General features: G+C 43.8%; 1 protein-coding gene across 1 annotated transcript; it reads left to right on the forward strand.

Moving 5' to 3' along the window:
• Positions 1 to 15336: 15336 nt before the first annotated feature.
• On the forward strand, positions 15337 to 16608 carry CCDC54 (coiled-coil domain containing 54). The gene is made up of 2 exons (XM_058661280.1): positions 15337 to 15473; positions 15565 to 16608. Exon 2 carries the CDS (start codon positions 15565 to 15567, stop codon positions 16543 to 16545), a length of 981 nt encoding a protein of 326 aa, XP_058517263.1. The 5' UTR covers positions 15337 to 15473; the 3' UTR covers positions 16546 to 16608.
• Positions 16609 to 19916: the final 3308 nt, after the last annotated feature.

Genomic DNA, 19916 nt, shown 5'->3' on the forward strand with positions numbered 1-19916 from the left:
GGCTGCACAGGGAAGAATGCGCTAGCTCTTGGCCACCTCTTGGGTCAGCACATTGCCACCAGCCCAGTGAGCTCCATTACTGACACTCTCTTCCCAGATCTCATGCCCCTGAGCTGTTTTGGGGTCTTCAGGGAAACAATCATTAAATCCCTATCCCCAAATTGCCAACTGATCCCCTAGCAATGCACAGAAATAATGAGGGGATTTTAAGAAGTTAGTGGAAATGGAATTAAAAATGAAGTTTATCTTGGTGCAAAATCATTTTGAAACCTGTGTACTTTTCTCATAATACTTATTTTCCATGAATATTTTTGATGACCCATGGAGGGCCCAGGAGATGCAGTGAATACCCTGACAACTCCCCACAGATGCATTCATCTATTCACTGGATAAAAATTTCTTAAGCACTAACTGTATGTAAGGCTTTCTGTTGACACACCAGATAAAAACCCAGAGCCAGTTGGGAGTCCTGAAAGGCTAGCATCACAGGGCCCCGCGCACTAGCCTATCAGCTAAAGTCTTCGCCTTGCACACACCACGATCCCATACAGGTACCTGTTCTAATCCCAGCAGCTCCACTTCCCATCCAGCTCCCTGCTTGTGGCATGGGAAAGCAGTCAAGGACAGCCCAAAGCCTTGGAACCCTTCTCTAGCATGGGAGACCCAGAAGAAGAAGCTCCTGGCTCCTGATCAGATCAGCACAGCTCCAGCTGTTGTAGCCACTTGGGGAGTGAATCAGCAGACAGAAGATCTTCCCCTCTTATATCTGACTTTCTAATAAAAATAAAAATATATCTTAAAAAGAGAGAGAGAGAAAGAAAGTATTATGGACAACTGAATGGCTCCTACAGGCTGGAGAGAAGTCTCCAGGGATGCTAAACAGGTGGAGAGTAGTTCAGATGGAACCTACAAGGTCAGTTATAAATGGAAAGTAAATCATCATTACAAGTATTATGTGAAAGAAAACTATCACTCCGTTATTTCTTCAAAGGTGTTTCTTTTGGCTCTGAATCCCTGTGATTTTTTGAAAGTATCATGATACACATTTATACACCCTACAGTGCTAGTGGCCATCTCATGCAGCCCCACACTCTGCGACCTGGAGGGCCTTTTCGACATCTCTAGGTTCCTTGATCTCCTCAGAACCTGCCAGTCTCATAATCACTATGACTTTGATTCCCCTCCTCACTTGTCTTGGTCCAGTGCAATAGCTTTCATTTCAATTCTATTCTATTCTTCATGGCCAAAAAGAAGAAAACAAAACAAATGAACAAAAAACAGTCAAAGAAGGCTTTACCTTTGGGCCCTTCCTAACTACTTACTTGGTGCAACAACAGATTTAACCTCCTTATTATACAATCTCATTCCCTGTGTTCAGCCATCCTGGTCAAATTTGCAAGAGTTTCCAGGTCTCTGTTTCCTCAGTCTTATATGTCACGCACTACAAATAACAGATGATAGTCTAGGAGGATGGCCTAGGTTCTTATAAATCAGACCCTTAAATTTAGTGGAGGAAAAAATACTGAATAAGTTTACAAGAAAAGTAATATAAGTTAGAGTGATATGTGTAGCCATTTCACTCTGTCATAATTAATTTATAGCTATACCCCAACATTTCAAAGAGTATCAATACTTACTGTTAGAGCCATCTGTGTAATGTCTGGTCCAGAGCTGGGTGCTTGTGCCAAGCTGGCCTAGAAGCACTGTGCCAGGAGACAGGGTGCCAGTTTGTCCAGCCTTGCTTGCTGCAGTTTGGTAAACTACTCAGAATGCTTTATCTGCTTCATCAGTGAGCACTGCATGCTTTATGTCTTGGTGACACTGAAGGAGAGAGAATGAAAACAGAAGCGACTGAGAGTGCACTGAGCTAAAGCTGAATGCCTAGCCATTTCCTCGTCTTGTGGAGAAGAAGGAGGTGGGCAGACAGAGAGAGGAAAGACTCACAAGCAAGTTCTGAGCTCTGGAAGTCTCAGAAGCACTCTGTGAAGTAGGTGCTCTTACTATCCCATTTTACGTGTTTGTGAGATTGAGAACTTGCCCAAGAGTACAGAGCTCACACTGGGCAATCTTGAGCTCTCCCCTTTCTGGCTGCAAATGCCGTTCCCATAGAAGTCAGCCTCCTGGAAAATGTATTCACTCCATAAGACACTCTAACTAGGCTCCAGCACCCTGAGTGATTTTACTCCTAAATGTCTCTACATTCCTGGCAGGAACCTTCAGAGAGGTTTTTGACAATTCTCGAAACTTCACCCAAATTGCTAATTTTCTATCTGCCTGCTACAGTTGCCCTCTATGACAAACTTCAAGCAGGACAAGGCTCTCTTCACTGACATGAATATATAAGTGATATACTCAGAAACACAACCAGGTTCACATTGTATCAAGCCTACTAGATTAAGTCATTTCCTAAAAATAATCACAATAAAATTGATTTTTCTGTTAGAAATACTGACATCCATTGTTTTTATTGCAATCGTTGTACTACTGCTACTATAATAAAGCAAGAATCACTTCCATGTGTTCATTTTTACTTACAAATTATAGCTACTTCAAAACTCTGCTTCTAAACTCTCCAGTAATTTCTGATTCAAATAGCTTCATAGTAATATAACCAGCTAAAGCTCCAGCTTTCTCATATTGCTAAACAAATATAGTTTTAATAAATTAAGTTTCCTGCAAATGCATAGTATGATTTTTTAGAAAAAGGAAACATCATTTCTGAGTTGTGATGAACATATATATTTTTGCTGTAATTGCAAAAGAAGTGAAGTACAAGGACTTTGGAGCCGGAATCCAACTACCCACTGTACAGCTGTCCTACTTTGGAAAGTACTTGGCTTCTCTGAATTTCAGCCAAGTAAGCCAATATTTAGGAGAGATTTTGATAGGAATCCAAAAAGACTGCTGCTAATCTGGAGGAGGTAATTACCATAAGCAATCCCTCCAATTTAATGGGGAATTCTTACAAGGAAAAGAAATAGGTAATCTACAAATCTCTTTCAAGTGGAATTAAATTTTTATAATACAAAATTTAACAGTTAATGAAGATGATGTAGCGTATTTCCAAGACATTTAAATATTTATTGCTTCAGTCTTGCAGATTTATTTTAGCATTGTGATTCCATTTTTTTTTTCTTTCGGCACTCAAATATTTTTATTGGCCCAACTTGATAGATATAATGGCCTTGGCCAAGGTAAAAGGGACAGTTCTGACTTGGAACATTCCTGGCCCTTAATTCCATTCCCATGGTAGCCAGCCTGTTGTAGAACATTTTTGCGCTGCAGAAGTTTGGAAAGGATTCTAGACATTTTGGAAAGATGACCAAACAACAATCCAAAGGCAGGATAGGGAAGCAAAATCTCAGATATTATTGATGTGTCAAAATTCTTAAATCACTTTTGGATAAGTTCAAAGTTTATGCCAAAACTTGGGCCGAGGTTTACCCTGCAATTTGGCACAAATAGGAAAAACAGTGATCTAGTAGATATCAGGACTGAAAATTACCAAAGAAATAATGTCTTCTGAAGTAGAATAAAGCTTTTCTTTGACAAACACATGGCTGCCTTGTCATTTGAATTACAAAATAGTGTCCAAAAGAATAGAAATAGAAATTTTGCCTCAATATATATAATGGACAAAATATTATTTAATATTTCAAAGAGTTTAGACTTTAAATATGGCTATTTAGAAAAGCCTATAAGGAAAAAGTTCAGAAACGTCTGATGTTACATTTAAACTCTAAGCCATTGGTTTTCAAAATGTAGAGTATAGTGGGTCATGAGGGAAAATTATTTCAAAATTATCTGAAACAATACTAGGACATCATTTGCTCCTACTGATTTACATTTTGAACAATGCAGTTCAAAAGCAGTGGTGAGTAAAGCTGGTGGCATCTTAGCACAATTCAGGACAGTGAACTACTGACCCATATGTACCAATGGATATTCTGCATCACTACTGGGTTGAGAGGAGAAAGAACACAAAGTAAAAAAAAAAAAAAAAAAAAAAAAACCAAAAAGGCAGTATCCCTCAAGCATGTCATTGAAAAAGCAACAACGAAAAATTTAATCAAATTAAATCTCAATTTTCCAATATGTCTTTTTAGTATTATGAAAAATATAATGAGACTATCATAAAGAATTTCTATTACTTACCAAAGTGTAATGTCTACAGAAAAAAATACTCCTTAAATTTTATGTAGTTATTGAGAATCAAGATGGCAGAATAGGGTAAGGGCACATTTAAACAGAAGGAGAAATATTAGCCAGTGTGAAGCAGAGAGGGAACATACCAGGAAATAGGAAAGGACAGAACAATGGCAGAGGTGTACCTGGAGACTGATGGACACAGGAAAGCAGTGAAAACAACAGTGTGGTGTTGCAGTGACTGATACTCCAGTGGCATTCAACAAACAGCAATATGAACTCCACCAGCAGCCAGAATTCCACCAGCAACCTGGTGGGAAGGGACTTTCACTGGGATCTCAGGAGGTGAACCCAGACAAAGAACTGTTCTTCCTGTTGGTTTGTTTGATTTCACCAGGAACAGAGACAGAGTGGCAGGTCCCAGAGGAGTAGTGTAGGAAGAGAGTAGATTTAACAACCCAGTCTGCCCACTAGAGCCATATTGGGCGCCATTTTGTTTAAGGATGGAAGGGCTATGGACAGTAGTGGGCATGCACTGAGCTGGAAGTGAATTCGTTTCAGGCTCAGTAAGCTACAACAATGTGACATCCTACAGGTTCCACCAAAGACAGGTCTGGGTAGCCCTCAGACTTGACAACCAGCAGATCAAGAATTCCAGTAGTAGCACATCAGGCACCATTTCTTACAGTGTGGCACCTGCTCTAACCGGATATTGAGAAAAGTTGTACAGACAATGGTGCAGCCTCAACACAATATCACAGGAGGTGGAGAGTGGTGAGACAGGAGCTGGGGCTACAGAGACCATGGTGGAAATCTAACATAAGAACCCAGACCTAGAACTCGCTGGAGGGAGTGGCACAACTGACTGCAAACAAAGAGCTATGTACCAACTGCAATAAGTAAAATCGAACTGTAGACCTGTGGGTGACAGAGCTTAGAAACCTGACCCAAAGAGAAGAATCTGATAACCAGATGTACAATGACCAAGAGCAAATGAAGAGACAGAGACACAGTGAATATTACTGAAGACTCCCCTGTGAAGGAGCAAAACCCTATGCCAGGGTGAGGTTGCCTGTACTGGATGTGACGGCACACCCAACCAGCATGCGTGAGAACCAGGAAGGGAGGGGGCAGAGCTGGCGGGGGGATTAAGGAGCTGGTCCCCTCGCCAGACAGCTACCCCCACTGGAGAGCGTGGGCTGGGATGGGGACAGACCAGACTAAGCAGAGCTACAACTGTGCACCTCATGTGGACTAGATCAGGGAAAAGCCAGGTTGGGCGGATTATTCCTGCTGGTGCAAGCATAAATTAGAGTAGTTGAGGGTTGTTTGGGCTTAGCCACAGCATCAGCTGGCAGAAGCTGGCACTGGGGGCTAATTCTGTCAAGTCAAACCACAGAACCACCCTAAGAGTGCATAAACCGGGATTGAGAGAGACCTGGGAGGGAAATAGTGGGCTTCTCCCTCTTGGGCTACTACTCCCACAGGAGGGCATGAGAACTAGGATGGGAGCTGGGATGGCTAGACAGAGAGGCACTCAACAACATCCATGAGGGCTGGATAGTTGAGCTGGTTAGACAGAACTAAGCTTTAATACCCATTGACAAGTACAAGAGCCAAATGGGATGGGAGACAGACTGGATTAGTCTGCTACACATACTGGCAAACCAGGGTAGGGGGCGGGCCTGGTGGGGGCTATTGTGGGTCGCCCCAACTAGGCTGCAGCTCCCACTGGTTGATGAGAGGGCTGAGCATGTGCTGGGCAGAACCAGGCTGGACTGCAACACCCATTGGTTCCAGTGGAAGTTGGGACTGAAAACAGATCCAACCCAGCAATTGCAACCACCATGGACTGTGCCAGCCCTGTACTTGCTAGAACATACAAGAATCTGGTCTGGGAATACCTCAAAGTTTCTTTGGGGATCTCCCCAATCGAACTGATGGACTCAGAACCCTAGCCAAGAAAAGACAGAAGAAAAAACAAGTCAATCAACCACCTCAGCTAAATGTTGGCAGCGAAATACTGGACAAATGGAGACTCTATGATGGACTATGTCAATCAGTGGATTCTTCAACGACCTCATCATGCTTGGAGTGGCAGGACTGGCAGCGATTCATAACTGATGAACTATCAAAACCACTTGAGCAAGTATCTCAGAGCATGCCCCACATCCAGGACTTGGGGTGGGTGGGAAACTGGGTGGGGCTTCTCCCTCAATATCCCCCTTTACCTCAGATGCAAGAAGGAAACAATATGGACATAATAGTCTTACCCACTTCCCTATAGCCCCTGAACCTTTTTACCGTAAGTAACTATGTAAAGATTGTCAAAAATATAATAAAATAAATTTTTTAAAAAGTGAAAAAAAAACCCCTATGCCAACCTCAGAGTTCGCTGAGAAAGACATCAAGAAAATGGGGGATACAGAATTCAAACACTTCTTACAAAACTTATCAACAACGAGAAGCACGTAAAGCAGGCATTCAAGGAATTTAAGGAATATGTCACAAATGAAAGTTGCTATATCAGAAATGAAGAATACAGTGGAACAAATTAAAAGTATAGTAGAGATTTTCAAAATGGAAGGAGGCAGAAGAAAAAATTTCAAAATCACAAGATACATACTGTCACCACGGGGAAACAAACAAAAAGCTGGAAACAGAGCTGGATCAGGCCAAAAAAAGTATTTGAGAATTGAAAGACATGACTAAAAGGCCAAATATAAGAGTTAATGGCAGTTGCAGAAGGTACAGAAAGAGAAGCTGGGTTTAAAAATATGTTTAATGAAGTAACAAGGGAAAATATCCCTAATCTAAAGAAAGAATTGGGAAACAAGTTCCAGGAGGGGCACAGAACTCCCAACAGGCTTGACCAAGAGCAATCTTCACCAAGACACATGATAATCAAGCTCTCTTCAACCGAACATAAATAAAATATCCTTAAATGTGCACATGAAAAAAACCCAACTGTTATAAAGGAATCCCAATTAAACTCACAGGAAACCCTACAGGCAAGAAGAGAATGGAGGAACATATTCCAGATTCTAAAAGCAAAAGATTGTTGGCCCAGGATAACATACCCAGCAAAACTTTCCTTTGTCTTTGAAAATGAAATAAAATTCTTCCACAGTAAAGAAAAGTTAAAAGAATATGCCTCTTCCAAACCTGCCCTACAAATGATACTTCAAGATGTTCTCTTGGGCCCGGCGGCGTGGCCTAGAGGCTAAAGTCCTCGCCTTGAACGCCCCGGGATCCCATATGGGCGCCGGTTCTAATCCCGGCAGCTCCACTTCCCATCCAGCTCCCTGCTTGTGGCCTGGGAAAGCAGTCGAGGACAGCCCAATGCTTTGGGACACTGCACCCGCCTGGGAGACCCGGAAGAGGTTCCTGGTTTCCGGCTTTGCATCGGATCGGCGCGCACCGGCCGTTGCGGCTCACTTGGGGAGTGAAACATCGGATGGAAGATCTTCCTCTCTGTCTGTCCTCCTCTCTGTATATCCGGTTTTCCAATAATAATAAAATCTTTAAAAAAAAAAAAAAGATGTTCTCTTGACAGAGAAAAGGAATAACACTCACCAAAACCAAAGGCAAATGGGAAGAACATCCCAGTAAAATAAAAACAGAAGACTAAATCAATGTACAACCCATTCCTAAAATGACAGGACCAAATTACCACCCATTCATACTAACCCTGAATGTAAATGGCTTAAACTCATCAATCAAACATTGTAGATTAGTAGACTAGATTTAAAAAACAAAACCCATCTATTTGTGGCCTACTGGAGACACATTTCACCAGCAAAGATAAACGGAAACTATATCTCATGGATTTTGATTTTTTTTTTCAAGTTTCACCTCTTTAGAACATTTTCCTGATTAAATTCTTCAATGACTCATAGATTATACAGAAGCATCATTTTCTTGAAGAAGGTTCCTGATTTTCTTTTTTGTTTCTTCGGTGACACATTAGTCACTCAGTAGCATGTTATTTAACTTCAAGGCATTGTAAATTTCTATTTTTCTTCCTGTTGTTGATTTTGTATTGTGGCTTTTCATTTAAGGGGATGTATAGCAACTGTGTAATGGAGACTATCATATCCAGATGTGAGGATACAATGCAGTATGCATCTCTACTTCCAGACAAAAATGGACTCCCAATGAAACTGTTTACTATACCTTGACAATAAGATGCTGGACTCTCTGCCATTGTCCATGCCTGCAATGATGGACACATGACTATGTATGAAGAACTATACTATAGTCATGGTATAGGGGAATTCAGTGAGGGGGGAGGGAATTGGGGAAGAGATAAGCGCAATCCCAGGAGCCTATGGAATTGTATCATAAAATGATAAGAACAAAAAGAAGTAAAATTTTAAAAAATGTAGTTATAAGAGACAAGTGGAAAGAGAGAGAATGAGAATTGTCATTTATCAATTCACTTTCCAAAAGCTACAACATCCTGGGCTGATCCCAGACCCAGGGCTGAAGCCAGAAGCTGATACAGGTCTCCATGTCTCCCACTAGGGTATTAAGAATTCAGCTATCTGAGCCATCGTCATTGTCTACCAGGACCCACATTAGCATACAGGTGAAATCAAAAGCTGAAGCCAGGAATCAAGCTCTGGTACTCTAATGTAGCATGTTCCTTGCTAGCATAAAGGGCAAAGCCCAGAAAAAGCATAAACTGAACTGACTAGTTCTGCCTGAAACATCATTTTACTTGATGTAATAACAAACCATAGTATTCACCATTGGGCATTTGGCAAGCCTTTTTTGCAACAACAAGCAAAAATTGGATATAGAGATGCTACCATTACATGGAAAGTTATAATCTTGATAAACTTCAAGGTTTGTGATCTTAAAATTACAATTTTTGAAAATTTGTATTTGCCACCATGAGCTTCATCTCAAGAACTCCTCTGGAGCCAGCACCGTGGTAAAGCATGTTAAACTCATATTTGTAAATATGACATCCCTGTGAGCACTGGTTCAAGTCCCAGTTGCTCCGATTCCAATCCAGCTCCCCGTTAATGTTCTTGGGAAAGCAGTAGAACATGGCCTGAGTGCTGGGCCCCTGTCACTCAAATGGGAAACCAGGATGGAGTTCCAGGTTCCTAGATTCTGCCTGGCCCAGTTCCAGTTTTCGTTACTACTTCTGGAGCGAATCCGTGTATGGATGATCTCTGTGGATGTGTGTCTCTTCCAGTCTTCCTGTCACTCTACATTTCAAATAAATAAATACATCTTTTTTTTTTAAGAGAGAGAAAGATTTGGTGAGCCAATATTGATAATTAATGAATATGGTTGCATTAGTCAGCTTTTCATTACCATAATGACATCCACAACTAGCAAGAGAAAAGGCTCATTTAGCTCACAGTCCTGGAGATTATAATCTAAGACCGATCGCATTGGCTTGACCTGTGATGATGGCACAGAGCATAACGGCAGGTGCACGTGCTGAAGCAAGTGGCCACATCCTGAGTCAGCTGATAATGCAGGGCATGGGCACAGCCTCGGCCATTTATCACGACCTCTTACAGGAGCTGCCTTCCAACTGGCAACCTCAGGACACCCCACTGTGCCCCACCTCCTAATAGTAACACTGGTCTGGGATCAACCTTTTAATATTGTGGACTTCTGAGGAACACTTCAACTAATATCAAAACAATAGAAATGATATTTTGATACCGTATAATAAAATGAGTCATAATTCAAAGCTGTACAATTCAGAAAACCATGATTTTGCAGATGACCAAATAGTATTATCACTCATCTATTCAAAGGGAAACCAGGTTAGTGAAATTTAATGTAACAATATGAAAGTGTATTGATCTTTTCTAAGATAACATACTGTAACTAATTTCTTAAAAAATATATTATTGATAGAATTTTGGTAGAATAGCAAACAACAGTATCCTTAATTAACTGAAAAGGATATTAAAAACACTCTTCCCTTTCCACCTATGTATTTCCACAAGACAATTATTCTTCATATACCTCAGCCACATGTCATAACAGAAAATAAGCGAAGCAAATATAAGAATGTATCTTCTTGTAATCCATGAATTTTAAATATTTGCAAATACAAAAAGCAATGAACCACTTGATCACTATTTTTTCTTGAAAAAACATCTATTTTTCATAACAATATGTCATTTTTGTTAATATTATTGCCCTAATTTAATCAATACAATTATCTTAACACTTTTTAAATTTTTATGTGTAATATAGAATATTGTATAACTCACACAGACAAAAGATCTGTATACACAATCATTTTCATAAGTGAAAAGAAGAGGGTTGGAAGCAAACATTTTGAGACTCGCCACTCTGCAGTTAGATGTGCTCTAAGTGTGTTCAGCCTTGGGGCTTGGGTGGTGGGAGCTTCCAGCTGTGTGGCAGCTGCTGTGTATACCTGAGCCAGGTTGGACTCAATGTTTGGGGCCCTGGCCATGGCCACTGCTGCCACGCGGTGAGCGCATCCCGGATTTGCCTAGGCCTGAGAGGTTTCTCCCTTCATTGTAAGTATGCCTTGAGGGAATCTCTTGGGAAATAGGCTCAGTCTCTAGCTCTGCCCCACTGCCACCACGTTGCAGCGGGAGGGGCCTAGGGGGAGTTCAGCCTCTGGGCTTGAGTGGTGGGAGCTTCCAGCAGCAAAGTGGCTGCTGGGGGTACCTGAGCCAAGATGGACTCAATGCTTAGGGCCCTGGCCACGGCCACTGCTGCCATGCAGTGAGCGAGTCCTGGGCTTTGGGCGGCCAGCTCTATGGTCTTGGGTGTATGTAATTGCTGCCTAGGAACATCCATGGATAAGGCCACTATGTGTGTAGGTGAGGAATGAATCCTGTGTGACTCCCAGCAATGGGGTCACTGTACTTGCATATAAGTAAGGGGACTAAGACCTGGTGATCTGGAGGGGAGAGTCTGGAAGATCTGTTTGGGTCAGACTGACTCACCAGCCCATATGGGAGTCCTGAAATGGTATGTTAGCACAGAACATCATTGACCACCACACACCAGCCTACACGAAAGCTGTCTGGCAGGGTTAGAGCTGATTGTCAGAACAGGGGATTGCTCACATTAGGCAGGGTCATGACTCTAACCAGCATGCGAGAGAACCAGGTCCAGAGGTAGATTCTGCAGGGGCTAAATGGGCCCCACCCTGTGGAAATGCAAGTCCCACTAGTTAGCTCAAGAGTTGGGGTGGTGATGGGCTGAACTAGCTGTGCACATGGAACCTGCCAACACTGACAGATACTGGGGCCAAGAACAGGCTGGGCAGGATCAAGCTGCAGCACCTGCATGTGCATCCTGCCACAGGGTGTGAGGCAGACTGGGCTGCAACATCCTCCAGCTCCTACAAAGGCCAAGAAGGAGGGGCAGGCTATGCCAGGCAAGAGCCTAATACCTGCTGGAGCATGTGAGATCTGGGCCAGGGAGTGGGCCAAGTGGGGAAACCTGGGAAACTCCCCTATGGGGTCATAACTCCCACTGGGGAGCATATGGTCCAGGCCTGGGTGTTGGGCAGCCTGGGCAGGGTAACTCCAACTGTTGGCTAATGTGTGGGTTGATTGTGGAGGGGGGCTGATTGGGCAGGGCCGAGCAAATTTTGGCACATTGGCAAGAGCAGAAACCAGGTTGGAGCACAGGTCAAGCTCAGCTAAACTCTTACAGCTACCAGTTTGCATGAGCCTGGGACAGGAGCAAACAGAGAAGGGCCAGATTCCAGCACCCACCAGTGAGTGGTAGGACTGGGGGGCAGGCTGGGTCAGGCCAGGCTACAGCACCCAAAGGCAAAGGTCATGACAGGTGGGGGGCAAAGCCAAGCTGGGTCAGAACAAACACTGCCATGTGTAAGATCTAAAGCTGGGAACAGACCTGGTTGGGGAACTAAAGTGATGCTCTGGCTGGGTTGGGGTTCCCACTGTAAGTGAGAGGGCTGGAATGGGAGACGCTTTCTGGTCTGGACATGGCTGCAGTGTCCCTTGGCACAAGTATGAACTGGGGTTGGGTGCGCTGGACTGGGCAAGACTCCAGCACCCACTGGTGCTTGTGAGAATCAGGGTATTGTAGAAGGGCTAGGCTAGGTTTTTACCCCTGCTGAGTCAGGTGTCAGCTGTGTCTGCATGTGGACAGGGCTAGGCTGGGCTGTGATACCCAACGATAATATCTGGAATGGGTTGAAGGCTGGTGAGGAAAGGCCATTGTTCCTGCTGGTGTCAGGAGGTGGACTGAGTAGGGCTGGCCCATGGACCCACCCATATGCACGAGATCTGGCATTGGGAGAGGTTCTAATGGAGGAGCTTGGGCCATTCCTCCATCAGGACACAGTCCATGAAGGTGAGCGCAAGAACCGCAATAGGGACCAGCCCAGACCAGGCTAGGGAACGATACCCACTGTCATGCATTTGGCACAGGTCGCAGGCAAGTCAGGCTGAACCTGTTCATACAACCCGCTGGCAAATCTGAGCACCAGAATGGAGTGTGGGTCAGGCAGGGTTTGGTAGCAACACATACCAGTACACATGAGGGCTGACTTGAGTGCTGTCTGGACTGGGCTAAGCTGTAGCCCCCACCAGCATGAGCTGGAATAGGAGTGGGCTGGGCTGGGCTGGGCCAGGCTACAGCACCCACTGGCAAAAACTTAAGTGAGGCAGGCCATGCCAGACCTGGCCGTGGCACCCAGCCAGCACATGCAAGACCGGGGGTGGGGGCAAAGCCAGTAGTTAGGTTGCATGGGGCTCCCCTACCATTCCCACTGAAGAACATGAGTTGGGAGGGGGGAATACCAGACCAGGCAGGGCTACAACATCTGTTAGCCTCATGTGACCTAGACCAGGGAAAAGCAGGCTGGGTTGACAGTTCCTACTTGTGCAAGCATAAGCCAGAGTGGGTGTGGGCTGGTCTGCCTCAGCATCAGCTGGCAGATGTCGGCATGGGGGGGGGGGTGTGCTCATTCTGTCAAGCCAACTGAAGAACCTCCTGGAAAGTGCATGATCCAGGAGTGGGAGTGGACCCAGTAGAGAAACAGTGGGTACCTCCCTCTTGAGTTGCCACTCCCATTAGAGAGCATGAGAACTAGCACTGAGGCAAGCATGGCTAGACAGAGAGTAGCACTTATTGTCAGGTGTGTGGGCTGGATAGTGGGCTGGTTCGGTTGAACTAGTCTTCAATGCTCATTGACGTGTACGAGAGCTGAATGAGATGTGGGACAGATTGGACCAGTCTGCTATGCATACTGGCAAGTAAAGGAACCAGGGCAGGGGGCGAGCCTGGTGGAGGTTATTGTGGGTTGCTTTGTCTATGTTGCAGCTCCCACTGGTTTCCATGAGGGCTGGCTGTGTGGTGGGCAGGATCTGGTTGAGCTCCAATACCCATTGGTTTGTGCAGAAGATGGGGCTGGAGGCAGAACTGACCCAGCACTTGCAACCACCAGCATATGCATAAGCTGCTTGGGGCAACGGTCTTTGCCAGGCCTTGTACTGGCAAGCACACACAAGAATCAGGTCTGGGATCACCTCAGATGAAGTTTCTTTAGGGGACCGCCCCCCCCCCAGTTGAACTGTTGGACTCTGAACTCCAACCCTGAAGAGAATTGCAGGTTCCACGGTCTGACCATGGAGTGCATGTGTCAAAGCTGAGCTTCCTCTGTGGCTTAGAGCATTGGACAGCATATCCAGGTGCACATGGAGGATATGGTGGTACATTGGATCCTACGTAGGACACCTGGTACCACAACAGAGGACAGAACAAATTGATCAACTACCCAGTGGAGACGCTAAGGTGCAGTATGTCAGCCAGTGGATTCTGAAGAGATTTCATAGTGCTTGGAATGGCGAGATTGGCAGCAATTCAGAACAGTTGAACTATCTACTTGAGCAGTGCCCTCAGAGCATGTCCCACATCAGGGACCCTGGGATATTTGGGAGGGTGGGTGTGGCTCTCCCTGTCTCCCTCCTTCCCCCAGAAACAAAAAGAGAGAGAGAGAATGTGGAAACAATGGTCTTACCCATTTTCCCGTAGCCCTTCACTCTTTGAGCCCTAATCAACTATGTAAAGATCATCGAATTTTTTTTAAAATGAAAAATAATGTAGAAGAAACAGTAATATACTTAAGGTGGTTAAATGGTATGTATTCAGTTTCTTAAGGCTTAATACTTAGATGTTAACTTAGAACAGATTTCTTTTTTTTCTTTTTTTTTAAATATATATTTTTATTATATTATTTATGTATCTGAGGTGAAGGGGGATATTGAGGGAGAATCCCCACCCAGTCTCCCCGCCGCCCAAGGTCCCAGATGTAGGGCATGCTGAGATACTTGCTCAAGTAGTCTTAATAGTCTTCCAGTTATGGATCGCTGCCAGTCACATCCCTCCCAGCTCAATTAGGTCATTGAAGAAGCCACTGATTGTCACAGTCCATCATGGAGTCTTCGTTTGCCCAGTATTTCGCTGCCCAACGTTTAGCTGAGGTGGTTGATTGACCTGTTCCGTCCTCCGTCCTCTGTTAGCCAGGGCTCTGAGTCCAGCAGTTCGATTGGGGAGATCACCAAAGAGACTTAGAGGTATTCCCAGATCAGATTCCCGCATGTTCCAGCTAGTACCGGTTCCGGCACAGTCCATCGCCACAATCAGTTGGTGGTTGCAATCGCTGGGCTGGCTCTGTTCTCAGTCCCGACTTGCACTAGAACCAAGGGTGTTGCAGTCCAGCCTGGTTCTGTCCAGCATGCACTTGACTCTTTCATCAACCAGTGGGGTCTGCAGCCCAGTCGGGGCGACCCACAATAACCACCACCAGGCCCGCCCCTCACCCTGGCCTGCCAGTATACATAGCAGACTAGTCCAGTCTGTCCCGCTTCCCATATGGCTCCAGTACCTGTCAATGGGCATTGAAACTTAGTTCCCTCCAACCAACTCAACTCTCCAGCCCTCACAGATATTGCTGAGTGCCTCTCCTTCTAGCCACCCCAGCCCTCTTCCTTTTGAATTTGTTTCTTACATGTCTTTGTCAGACAAATAGATTGCTTTGCCTAGATTCTGTTGTTCTGATTATTTTAACAACCATCACATCATCAACCATAATTAGAAGGTGTCATTTTAACTACAAAAAAAAATGTGCTGTAAGCCAGCAGCTATTGTGACATCAGCATCATGTCACTGATGACCATATGAATGATTCTGTGAGCTGGGCTGACCGTTATTTCTCAGAGTTCTCCAGCTAAACTGCCTTATGTGAAGCAAACCACATAAGAGTGCCTGCTGCTGCCTTTGATGCTCTCCAGAGGGCATTCTAGGATGTGACCAGAGAAGAAACTCAGCCACCAGTGCGAGAAAGGCCATTTCATTCTGACATTTCTTTCTTCTATGGTTCTAGTCACATTTCCTAATGTCTTATTGCTTGCTTCACAATGAAAGATGTACAAGTTTCATACCAGAAGAGTAAAAGTTGCTGCAGGGAAGATTTGGACTTCAAATCTCTCCAAGATCAGGCAATCTGTTAAAAATGTGTATGAAAAATGTAGGTTCAAGCACCCAGATTTTCCTGGATATCCAACAGTGACTGCCTATGATTGCGATCAGGAGGATGTCTGTTCTGGTGAAGACTTGAGTCTTACGGTGATGTTCCAGGATGTTAAAACTGCCCAAATTGAACTTCACAACCAAATGACTGATGTAGTCAAAGCAATATCAAAAATCCAGGGAATGTCTGATGATTCTAAGAAGCAGATAGAGCAACTGGAATTCGGCCTGCGTGTTAACGAAGACAAACAATGTGCAACAACTGATGTTATCCTAGCTATGAAGGAGAACATTGACACTTTAACTAGAAAGGTAACAGAACTGGAAAAACAGAATTCCTGCTATCATGTATGCTCTTTGGGGGATCTGGAGGGAGAAAAGGAGAAAGAGACCATAGAATTGCTTCACAAGTTCATACAGAAAAAAACCCTGAACACACTGGCCTCCACTGGCCGTGTCAGCTCTTCAGTGCAGAAAGTGCCGCCCAGTTATCCAGAACCCGTTGACCATTTTGAAAAAAAGACAGTCTCTCCCAAAATGAAACCTCTGAGGAAAAAGAAGTGCCCAAATTCATCAAGAAATGTAAAAGGGATGAAGCCAGACATTTATATTTACCCAGACCTTACTACATGGGTCAAGCTGACTTTTGTTCATGGCGGAAAGTGGGGATTTTTTCTCAGCCCTACCAAGTTGGAGACATTCCTCCAGTGGCTCCTTCCCCGGACAGCCACCATTCTTGAGGAATCACAGCTCACACCCAAAGGGGAGTGTCTGTTGGCCAGACCGATTGCAAGCTTCACAGCAATCTGTATGTCTGTCGTCAACTGCATTTACTGCCTTTTCAGTTCCCCAAAAGAGGAAGTAACTCGGTTGTAGAGTTGCCTTCTGTTTCGCGTGGTACAGAATAAACGTGATCTGGTTGCTGCAGGCATTCACTCATTTTGGTGCTGATTGTCTAGTTCGTAGTAGCTGCTCACTCCAAGTCTACAGTAAGTTAATCATTCAATTACTATCATCTATTTTCTGCCCATATTGTTGCTTCATCAAAGATAATTCATGAAGATACATGAATTTGTCCAGTTGAGTAGGCAGCCAAAAGCAATGAGTTGACTCCTACGAAATACAAGACACATTTGCTAGTCCCACTGAATTTTCTACATAATTGTGTCCTGGTGGCTTTTGTAGGTAAAAATCATGACACTGGAGACATTCTCTACTGACAAAATTTTAAAAGGCATAAAGTGAAAAATTATAATTCCAAGACTACTGAAGTTAGCTCTACAAAAATGAGGGGGATTGAAAGGCCAAGCTATTGCAAGGAAAAATATTAATTCCAAAACATAAGCTTTTTCTTTCTACTTCACTTTCATCTCTATTGAACAATTAATAAGAGGAACACAACTGAATATGGCCTTGGCCATCTTTTTTATGGTTTTAGGAAAGAAGACAAATGCCAGGCTGTGTAGGATTGGTACACAGGACAGGGAAAAGGCAAAGGAGGTATTTGTGAACTGAATTCAGTCTTGGCAACAGAATATGTCATGATTTTTTAGAAACCCACATACTGAAGATGAGTTTCATTCCGAGGGTTACTAGAGTCTGTCTCTGCACTGTTTTTCCGGACAGTATCAGAATACACTGTAAAACATTGCTTCTTTTAACATCTAGCAAATCTACCAAGGACATTTTTTGGATAATTTACTACTAAATTACAAACATCCTTGGTGAATGCACTACACTGCATTATTCTCACATAATTTGAAAGAGAACGGAACTTTTGGCAGTTAAGAACAGCCCAGTCTCAAAGAGGAAAGGGGGTTAAAATGGATATAGCTAGAATTGAATATAATGATAAAACATAATTTTGTCTAGCAGACATTTGTTAGTAACTATACACAATTTTTAAATTCACAAAGCATTTTATTAAATGTATCAATATGCAACATGCCTAATAAAGGCCAGAGTTTACAGTAAATGTAATGACTGTTTTTACAAAGTAAACAAAGTATTGCTCTGGTAAAGGCATTAACAACTTCCGTGTATTGATTGACCATCAGAGATGACCCCAGATCTGTTAGCAGCAGCCAACTCCCTTAATTTAGCACACTGGTCAGGATCCATCTATCAGAAGAAGCAGGAAAGTTAGGCCATATCACAGGCAACTGACATCACAAATGACTTACAGAAGGGAAAAATACAATGCAGCTGGCGTGAGCCGGAGTCGGCTGAACCTCTACAGATTAACACTTTTGTTTTCTCCCTCCTCACCAGCCCCCTTGGACATGCTTTATGGTTACTAGGGAGACACATGGATTTGGATGATCAGAAGATCTAAGTTCTGAACCTTAGACTAAATCCTACACTTAGATCTATTATTTTATCTCAACTACGTTTGTCCTGTCCTTTCTATTTCACTTTTACTTATAAACGTGTTGCAATTTTTTAGAATGTATTTACTTGAAAGAGTAAATTAATTCACTCCATCCATTAATTCACTCCTCCAAATGGTCACCAGCTCCAAGGATGTTCCAGGTGAGAGCCAGGAGGAGCCTAAAGCTCCATCCAGGTCTCCCATGTCGGTGGTATGACTCCAGTATTTGGGTCATCATCCACTGCTTTCCCAGAAGCATTGGCAGGGAGCTGGTTATGAAGTAGAGCAGCCAGGACTCCAATTAATACTTCCATGTGGGCTGCCAGCACAGAACGCAGCAGTTTCGTTCACTGTGCCGTAATGCTGGCTCCTGTTCTGTAATCTTGTAAAAGGAAATCATTATATTAATTTAATTTAAAACATACTATATTCACTAACAGAAAAAGATCATACAGGACATGGACACACACACACACAAGGAAGACTTTTCTCTGGACTGGGGACACACACTATTGAAGAGGATAGATAAAGTGAGTCCACAAATGACTGCCATGCTTGATCGATAAGTCTGGGCTGAAAACAGCCATGTGAAAGCGATTCCTGGTGTCAGAGAAAAAGTGATTGTTGAGGCTTGCAGTCAGGTAAGGCAAGGAGGTGTGAGGGCAACAGAGCAAGCAGAAGGGAGAGTAAGCATCAGGGGGCAGTGGGGCCTGATAGGGAATGTGGGAAAGAGAAGTCAACAAGCATCACGTAATTGTGAAAGACTGACAAGCTATTATATCAGATTTTCTAAGAATCTCGGTTATCCCTTCAGAGATTCCCACCACATTCATTTAAACTCCCTTTTTACCTAAAGAAGAATATTAGAGAAAAAAAGATGACTGTACATGATATTCTCAGCATCTTAAACATTTCCTAGAGATGATTTCTACTTGTCCTGTTAATGAAGCAAGTTCCCTGTGAGGAAAGCAGACTTTGCCTTGGGGTTAATTAATATCATCACTTAGCTAAGATCTCATGTGACTCGTTAAACTTATAACTCCATTTGAGCAGGTAATTTTCCGGTCCTCATTTTAAAATCCACCTGCCTCTCACCAGCTCACCCCCGTTTCTCCTAACTCAGAGGAAGTGATGTTTCTTGCACATATTTCCCACAGAGTGGTTTGTGTGTCTTCATTAGTTATTCCCCTCTTAACCTGCCCTGTTCCCGTCATTCTGCTGGTATGAACACCCTCCTGTCCCCAGATTCTGCTCTGCCACTCTCAGCACTGCTCAAGGGACCAGGCTTTGCAAGACAATGCTTTCACTGCTTCTCATCCCAGATCCTTCTGAGCTTTCTTAGGTGATGTATTGACCCAGTCATTTCCTTAAGATTTAGATGGCCTATCGAATAAAGCTACCACTTACAATACTGGTTTGTGTCCCAATTGCTACACTTGTACTCTGGTTCCCTGCCAATGGACTAGGAAACACATTAGGAGGCTGCCCACTTGGGCCCCTGCAACTGACACAGCAGACTCAGAGGAGCCGCCTTGGTACTAGATTTGGACTGGTCCATCTCTGGACATTGTGGCCATCCGTGCAGTGAATTAACAGATACAAGACCTCTCTGTATGCGAGTGTCTTCCCTCTCTATGTATAAATTCTGACTTTCAGGGGACAGTTTTGTGACATAGTAGGTTTAAGCCTCTCCCTGTGGTACTGGTATGCTATATGGTTGCCAGTTCAAGTCCCAGCAACTTCACTTTTGATCCAGCTCCCTGCCAATGTACTTGGAAAAGTAATGGAATGTCACCCAAGTCTTTAGGCCCCTGCATCCAACCAGCTCTAGCCATTGCAGCCATTTCAGGAGTGAACCAGCAGATAGAAGATTTTC

This window comes from Ochotona princeps, chromosome 3, assembly GCF_030435755.1.
Source record: "Ochotona princeps isolate mOchPri1 chromosome 3, mOchPri1.hap1, whole genome shotgun sequence".
NCBI classification, from domain to species: Eukaryota; Metazoa; Chordata; class Mammalia; order Lagomorpha; family Ochotonidae; genus Ochotona; species Ochotona princeps.

What these genes read in the sequence shown, in the direction of transcription:
- CCDC54 (XM_058661280.1), top strand. Translation starts at nt 15,565, where the DNA reads ATGTACAAGTTTCATACCAGAAGAGTAAAAGTTGCTGCAGGGAAGATT.